Source organism: Topomyia yanbarensis, unplaced genomic scaffold (genome assembly GCF_030247195.1).
Source record: "Topomyia yanbarensis strain Yona2022 unplaced genomic scaffold, ASM3024719v1 HiC_scaffold_164, whole genome shotgun sequence".
Lineage (NCBI taxonomy): Eukaryota > Metazoa > Arthropoda > Insecta > Diptera > Culicidae > Topomyia > Topomyia yanbarensis.
In genome coordinates, this window is record NW_026683343.1 from 68,870 (window position 1) to 78,000 (window position 9,131).

At 39.0% G+C, this 9,131-nt stretch overlaps 1 protein-coding gene across 1 annotated transcript in view; it reads right to left on the reverse strand.

Annotated features, from left to right (window-relative positions):
- LOC131694820 (nose resistant to fluoxetine protein 6-like) overlaps nt 1-5,288 on the reverse strand; it is a 28,341-nt gene extending 23,053 nt beyond the window's left edge. The window contains exons 1-4 of the mRNA XM_058983322.1: nt 5,091-5,288; nt 4,857-4,999; nt 4,646-4,789; nt 2,458-2,617 (exon numbers count right to left, since the gene is read on the reverse strand). Of these exons, the coding sequence (XP_058839305.1) occupies nt 2,458-2,617; nt 4,646-4,789; nt 4,857-4,999; nt 5,091-5,184 (541 nt within the window). The 5' untranslated portion in view covers nt 5,185-5,288. The remainder of the gene's footprint in view (nt 1-2,457; nt 2,618-4,645; nt 4,790-4,856; nt 5,000-5,090) is intronic.
- Between the last annotated feature and the right edge of the window lie 3,843 nt (nt 5,289-9,131).

Below are 9,131 nucleotides of genomic sequence, written 5' to 3' on the forward strand. Positions count from 1 at the left end.
ATTCAGAAACGTCAAACTTTTTGATATTTACTCTACAAATCTCATTTTTTTCATTATTTGTCCTAATACCTCAACTTCCCCTATTTTTCCAGGAATGAAACTTTTCTCATGTGATCCCTAAGCATATTTAACACTAAAAGTAGTAAATTAAATAAGAATATTGTTGTTAAATGGAGTTAATACGTGCGATTTTATGATCAAAATGTGAAATCGACACTACATGTCAGATAATTTGATGTTCCCGAATTTTACCGGTAACGAATCTATTTTTGTTGTAATCCTATTGATTTTCCACGTTCAACAAGGTATAGTTTATGAAAATTGAGTGAAGAATAATAGAGATATATTCACGAGAAAATGATGAAGTTTAATATGAATGACAAAAGGCCGATTAACCCCAACTTCTCGTATTCGGACTAAGGTCAAAAGGGCTCCGTTCGATTTCTGAGATTTTTTCACATTAGAAAAACTACAAAATATGTATGATTTGCATCACGGAGCAGAAAAATCATTAAAAATAGGGGATTTTGGGGCCAAAATGACCCAGTACCCCACTTTCCCGTATTTTTCTAGAAACAAATATATCTCCATTCAAATACTAAGATTATTTCCTTCCAAAAGAAGTATAAATTTTAATTTTCTGATTGCTACTTCAAAAGTTATTGCATTTAATGTATTTTTACTCCATATTTTCCCATAGTACCAATTTCAAAAAATTTCAAGCGAAGTGGGCGGGGGTCTAAAATTGTCCAAATGATGTGAAATTTGGCATCTGAGCTTACTTTGACATTTGTCACAATATGAGAGGAGGGGCCTTCGAGAATTAAAAAAAATTTTTTTTTTGCAATGCCCTAGTACTGATTTCCAAGACCTGTTGAATTTCAAATCCAGCTCGGCTGTTACACCACCTCCGTTATCCGAGTTATCAAAAATCTTAGATATTTCGTACTCCTGTTCACTTTTGTCTGACGACTCTTCATCTCCGGAATACTCATCATTATCTTCCTTCACCTCCCTGACAGATCGAGATCTCCGGTTCTTTGATTTTTCCGATGCTCTACATACCTTTTCGAAGTGATTTTTTCCATTACATCGGTGACATCGTTTACCAAGAGCGGGGCATGTCTCCTTCGTAAACTCGTGCGCGTCTCCGCAAAACTTGCATCGAAGAGATTTTCACTGTTTGGAACGAGGTTTGCCCTTGCTGACCTTGTTGACTTCTGATTCTGCAGTTGTATATGTCAATTCTTGGGACCTTTTTTCCGTGATTTCTTCTGCTCGGCATAGATCCCTTGCTTTATTCAATGTTATGTCGGGTATAGTCAACATTTTGGTTCTTAGGTGTTGCCATTTGTTTGCTGTTACAATTTTATACGTAATAAGCTCCGATTCTAAAGCCCCAAGTTTGGAAACTTTGGCCAATCTCTTGAGACGAGAGGAAATTCGTCAATTGATTCTCTGAAACCTTGTACAGCCGAAAAAAAGTCTAGCATGTCTACAATAATGTTACGTTTCACGACTACTTTCGATTTAATAGCAAAAAGAGCAGATTCCGTATTCGCCGATTCCTCTGCTGTAGTGACCCGTCGTATGTTTCCTCTGCTGTGAGCTCAAATTGAAATATTTCTTGCCGGCTCACCTATTACTGTTAACAGGAAGCTAATTATTTTGGAATTGTCTCCGGGTGGCCATTGGTCCATTCCAATTGCCTTAGCGTAGTCGTTCCAGCTCTTGACGAAGAAATCGAAGTTCACGTCCATGTCGCCGTCTAAGGCTAACGGCAATGGCTGTGGGACCGTAACATTTGCCGCACTTGATCGTCGCTGTTCTGTTTGTTGTTGATGCTGCTGTAAGCATGACGTTGCTGTTGCTGTTGCCGATGCATTCACTGTCTGCATAAGCTGTTGAAATATGTGGGTCTGGTGCTCCAGAAACATTTTGACCTGGTTAGAATCCATGTCGATGAGGATCTACCGATTTTCTTCACCGAAAAAATGGCCCCCGTCGCGCTTCACACGATTTACTGTAGCGAGTTTTCTACTTATTTTCGCGATTTGCAAAATGACGCCGAAACAAGATTATTCGAAGCTCACACCCCACTTCTGACACCATGTTTTGTTATGTTATAAACCACTGGTTCGAATATTTTATACTTTTATATTTAGCTTTAACTTTATGCGATAGCCTCTTATTCGGCTGGAGGGGTCACTACATAACGCAACAGTTTGTATTTATAAAGGTGAGACCAACCCTATGGGTGTATGCTGATAGTCTTATGAAAATCGACATAAAAATTCAAATCGCTGTATCTTTCGATTTTCCTAATAGATCATCTTGAAATTCACTGAGTAAGTGACTGGATACTATATCTTTCAAATTCCGAATGCCAAATTTATGGTAAATTTTTTCTGTTAATAACGGTGTTGGGCACACTGTGTGTATCAGTGACAAACCAACCGGTTTTTCTAGTCGAATTTGTGGAGCAATATTCCATTTCTGAGTATACGCTTATATTGTACTTAGTCTGTATTCGGTAGTTTTGACAAATATTCACTATCGTACTATACCGATGTCTGTAATTTTGAATATTTGGCACCATCCAATCATTGATAATGTACTGGAAATAGAAGAAAAAGTTTTATCAATATTAAGCATGGATCTTATATTAGATAAATTGTAATTTAAAAGCATGGGATATTCCAGGAAATTCTATCTTGATATAAGTGTATGTATGTATGTATGTATGTATGCATGTATGTATGTAGTGGTTTCTTACCATCATCAGTTCAAGGCATTACCAGTGGATGTGGGTAGACTTACAGTAGACTGAGTTTGTTTAACAGATAGCTTTCATATTATTGCTGTTACCGAAGAATTTGGCGCATTGGATTGTACACAGAGGCGTTTACGCGCATTCCACGGGAGTAAAGAATTTCCTTCCAAAAATAATATCCTGCCACATAATAAAGAATTTCGCAATTCCAGCTTAAACCCGCCTGATGGTTTGTTTGTGAGAAAGACGCATCTCGCTCATTTCAAACCATCAGAAACTGTAAACGCCTTCCTGTTTTGTTTCCGCTACTTTATATTGATGTATTTTTACTGTTTGTATTGGCGTTTGATATTCAAAAAAGCATCGGATTAAATTCACTTTTTTACCGTCTTTTGAATAATTTACTACTTGCTCAAACGGCAATTTAGCAATCTTCACAACTCCACTAAGATGGTCAAAATCGGTTCTAAACTACCGGAGTTAGAGCAATACTAAGGCAAAAAGGAAATTTTGACGTATTTTAACCCTAGAACGTTGCACTTGAGTTTTCCACCCTAGAACGTTGCACTGGGGTACAAATGTACCCCACCCGTTTGATCGTAATTTTCGCAGGTAAAAATGCAAACAAAAGAAATGTATAATACATCATTTTCTTCGTTTTTTAATTGCGAAAACCACTGTGTGAGTGAAGGTACGGAATTTATTGAATCAATGATACATAAATTGGTTTTAACAAAGAAAAAAAAATAGAAAAATCGCGATTTTGACTTTATTTTACAAAAATTACTATAACTTTGTGAATTTTCAACCTATTTGAAAAAATCAAATGATTCTAAAAGTTGAAGGAATGGTTTAGAAATGGTATCAATTAGAATTTCTATATTTTCAAAAAAGTACGATAATTTGGAAGAGTAAAAGTTTAAAAACCATTTCTTGGAAAATACCTCGAAAAGGGATGGAAATAGAAATGAAAAAAAAATATTTCTGACCAGTAATACATTGATAACATACAACGTTACTGTTATAGCAGTTACTGTGCGCAATTTATACTTGCGAGTTATTGTTTTGAAAAATTATTAAAATATACAATAAATCAATAAAAATCAGCAAAAATGATATTCTAATGATTTTTTTTCTACTTCAAAATTAAGTTAAATTAATTGAATAACTGATTAAAAACGATTATATGACACTAATTGTTACTTACGTACAGCGATGCCAGATTTACAGACATGTCTGTATTTTACAGACTTTTAATGTCTCCTACAGACGTAGCCAGAGATCTACAGACTTTTAAAAGGGTAATAGTGTTTAGTAAAAATAGAATAACTATTTTCGAATACGAGTGATTCCTTCACAATAGAATTCTACTTTCAATCTATTTTTAAAGTAAAATTTTAGTGTAACTAGAATTTACACAACCATCTACAGACTTTTACAGATATTTTCGTTATTCTTCTACAGACATTTCAAAAAAACATGTGGCATCGCTGCTTACGTAGTAAAACAATTAGTATTTAAACTGGTATTGTCACGAGTCACATTTCCACTGACAGCACGAAACCTGACGAAACGCTAACGGCAGCCGAACACTGGGGTACAAATGTACCCCACGCCAACTTTGACACTTGCTTCCACGAAGGCTATAAGCAAACCAACTTTTCCTACTCTTACTAGAAACTCTAAATTGAATTATGGTAGGATCCCAGGTCAGTAAATGCCGAGTTCTAGTCTTCAAATGGCTCAAAAGAAGGCGTGGACTGCATTTGTGTCGCAAAAAACTCCGAAATATGCCTATCTTTCGTGCTCTACAGTAGTATAACAATAATTTGTGATTAGAGGACTTGCCTTTTCGATGGAAACATTATTTACCTTATACTGAACATCGAACTTGGGCTGCAAAAACTGCGCCCTTTGCTGATCGGATAATGTTTTCACTAATTCTTCGCATTGCTCCAAACAGATACCACGGGTCAGAACACTATGTTGATGCTGAAATGGGTATTGTGAATATTCCTGTGAAAATATACAAATGCATCAGGCTCTCTCTCTCAGATTCCAGTTCTAAAGCACCAATGATTACTTCAATAGTTCTCCAAATCAACGATCGGTCGTCAGGTTTCACCACACTTTTAACCACACAGAAAACCCCAGCCGGATTGGATCTGAGGCACTCTTCGATGCTTTCGTACTGAAATAGGGCCGGCATTTTCCAATACTCTGTCACTGTAGCAAGAAAACATAAACCAAAATTGAAATAAAAAATATTAAGATCCGTTCGAAGAATGTAAATGAAGTGAAACGTTGGTCTACTAACTGTTATACTCCACACCGATTTCAAAGCTGCTAGTCACGGGAATCCACTGAACGGTAACAAAAGTCATGAAAAAGAGCAAGGTTTGTCTTATCATTGTGAAAAACAAGCACGATTCTTTGGAATATTCAGAAGAAAAAACGTAACTGGCCGCGGATCAGGTACACACGCGTTTTTTTAAATGTTACGTCTATCACAACGGTCAATCAGAAACGGACTGAACGCCCAGGGTTGCACTACATGGATCGATCGATATACATACATACGGCGGCATAATTCTGATGACGAGCTCGATGAGAAATAACGGGACTGTTTTATCTTCGCGCTATAGTTTTCTGACGTAACCGCCTACGAGTGGTATTCAAATTATGGCCAACAATAGCCTAAAATGTGCGAAGCTACTGACGCATAAACTTTCCATCCGTGATACCTGCCTCAGGCTGCCACCGTCAACCAAATACACGTAAACTAAACGTTGTCAGGTTCTGATTGTCAGCCTTTTTCTCACGGATTCAAATTGCACTGACCAGATGATCACTGCAGTCAGATAAGCTGAACACCATCCATGATTTGCATGCGTTAACATCAAAATGTCGTGCGAGCGGAAAACATGAAAAAGCCCACAAAATGCTACTTATCGTACACACTAGTGTAGCGGAAACCTTCGAGAATTGAATCGGGGGTGTTTGATGCCATCAATCAACGTGCCGAGCGGAAAGTCGTCGATGAAAAGAAAACAGTATGATAGTCAGAATAGAATAGATAGTTCGAAAGTTAACATATATACATTAATTTTATGTTGCTGACCCAGTCTGTGTGTGCTGTCTCCTTTGTAATGATATTCTCTATTTCTAACAGTTCTAGTTCCTTCTTTAGCTTATCGTGAAGAGCGATCGGGACACGTTGCGGTGTTTGGATTGATGGATTAACAGACTTATCAACTTCCAAGGTAACATCACCTTCCAATCTCCCATATACAACGAACAAGTATTTGTGGTTATTCTCTGCCTTGATGCAATGCGCGTTGAGTAACGTTTCGTGTGGTACCATCGAACTGGATCCGCTGAATGAATCTGTTTTACAGAACTTTGCGAAGCCCAGAATTCGTGATGCCTTCGCCGATAGTAAAGTGCGGTGGTCGCCTTTTACTACCTGAAGGACAAGTTGATACCTTCTATTGTTGCGGAGACAAGGGACTTTTATTTGACCGATGACCTCGATCGGGTTTGGAGTCTGAAGTTTTATGGCAGCAGCACTGCATTGTTGACTAAATTAACTAAATATGAATATCCAATCAGACTCGTGTTCGCTCCAGTATCGAGTTCACAGATCATCTTCCTCCATTCCTTATTAAACTTCAACTCTAACTCAGCCAACACACTTCCGTTGTTGCTGAAGTTGTCTAAGATCTTTCGATACGGGTGAGATTTCCCATTTCGGTTAAATGGGCGTCTCACGTCACCCGAAGCGACTCTTCAGAATTGGGTGAGAAAAGTTACATAGAGTGAGGTGAGATTAGTCGTTTCACGTCAGACGCCGCGTAGAATAGGGCCGAACGGCTTCGGATTCACTTGACTCATCCTTAAACTCCCTTACTCGTCTCGAACTTTTCCTGTTTCATCTATCTCCAATCTTACCAACCCTCTCAAAGTGTTTTCTTTTCCTTTGCACCGATGACATCTCTTTCCCAATGCCGGACAAGTCCCTTTCGTAAAGTAGTGATAATCGCCGCAGAACTTACAGCGAGATGATTTGGACTTCGGGTGGAACTTGGACTGGCTAACTTTGTTAACTTCTGATTCAAGTGCCAGTATCGCAAGTTCTTGGCTACGTCTGACGGTGATCTCTTCTGTTCTGCACATATCGATCGTTTTTGCTAGTGTTATATCGGTCATTGCAAGCATTTTTGAGCTCATATGGGGCCACTTGTTCGCTGTGACGAGCATGTACGTAATTAAGTCTTCTTTTATTGCTGCAAGTTTCGCGACTTTTCCAAGGGTTTTAAGACGGGTCGTGAAATCGTCAATGGACTCACGGAACAATTGAGCTGACGAGAAGAACTCCATTCTTTCGATTATCACGTTATGTTTTGGAACGACTTTCTCCCGAATTGTCTCCAATGCAGCTTCTGGAGTGAGACGTTCGGCTTCCGCCAATTCGAAATTGAAGAATTTCTTTCTTGCAGGCTCCCCGATCCCCGAAAGCAGAAAACTTACTTTTTGTTGATTGTCACCTTCTGGCCACTGATCCATTTTCATAGCTTTGGCGTAGTCCATCCAGCTCTTTTCAAAGGAGAAATCCGCTACCGGATCCGATACGTAAACCGTTTATCTGCAGTATATCAAAGTCACCGGTTCATGGTTGGATCTTTGGTCGAATGTTAAGTTTGAATATAATCAAAGCTGCAATTCTAATAATCTCAAGATTCGGTTAAAGGTTTGGTCAAAAGATCTGAAGCCGGTTCGATTGCGTGCTTCATCAATAAAACACTTTAGGTTTGGATCCCCTTAACAAAGCGTACAACTATGACCAGCTATTTTGGAAAATACGATGTGAATGCCTATGTCCTTCGATAGTATCCGCTTGGTAGAATCACAGACTAACAGACATAACACTCGAAAACAATGTTTCGCTCGCTTTAACGGTCGTTTCAAATATATTTGTAGTTGGGACTGTGCCCACATTTGCAATTTTGGTGCCACTGGCATATGAAAAAGCATATGGGGGATAGACCACTTGAGCTTGTGCGACAACTCCTGGCTGCTACTCCGTTATCGATCGGGACTAACTGAAGTTGCACAGGGAATCAGTAGATAATTGTGCTTCGGAGTAGCGAAACATCTTTCAATGTGCAACTCCTGGCAATCCGAAAGTGTTTTTGATCAATACCGGCGCCGGCCAGGCCCGAACGTATATCGCGGATGGAAAGGGAAGGAATGGTTAGTCCGATACTTGCTTTTGCTAGAGGCCGTATACTTACTGCGCACTCCACAAGTATCACGGGAGGAGGATATTTTTGTTAGTAAAAGTATAGAAGTTGGACCTACGTCTTCTTTACCGACGCCAAAGAGGTGATTCCACTACCTGGATTAGATATCGATCCACCCATTTCATGGACCGGGGACTAACGGCTTTACTTCCCTTCCGAAGGAAGACGTGACCAAAGATTTTTGCACCTCAGAAAAATCTCAACGACCTCGGCTGGAATTGAACCCAGGCCAACTGGAATGAGTGGCGGTCACGCTTACCACTCAACCACAGGCGCCCTCCAAGCATATGGGGGATAGACCACTAGTGAAAAAATGTTCCCAAACCTGAGGGGTAGCCCACCACCAAATGAGTGGTTTGGGACCGTGAATAAAATGTGGAGCTAGTGTCCTGAAAAAATTGCCGCATCGATATTTTTTGAGGAAATTCTCTCGTAGTGTTATGTCTGTTAGCCTGTGGTAGAATCGTCAACCGTCTTCAAAAATCATCAGATCTACCTTGAGAAGCAGCTGCTGCGGTTGAAATCAATCACCAGATATCTAATCTATTCCCCCTTCAGTGAAAGCATCAACTGTCAGTCTATTATTCGAGTATGCAATGATTAAACCAGATTTACATTAGAATTCGTGAACAAGATTGTCGCATTGCAGTTCGACTGGTCCTAGGGGCAGATCGATTGTGATGTATTTAAAAAAAAACAGCGAAATTAAATGCATTTCTTTCTATCAAAATTGAAATTCATAATGTATTTTACGTTGCGTGTAGGAATTGACAAGAGATTCGTCTATGTCATTCACGTAAAAATTGTAACAAGGGGGACTTAGACATGAACCCATGAAGTTAATACGAGATGTCAATAAATCACCACGTAAAAAATGTATGTGTCTTTCAGACCACAAATTTAGTAAAAAGTTGTTTAAAATCGATGAATGACCATTGACCATGCTGGACCAAAAAAAAAAAATAATGCCCTCTGCTCTTTGCTAGCACAGGCCATTTGAATTTGTGTGAAAAGCAACGCAAGGCAATCGTTCTGTGTGTAAGCCATTTTTTCGA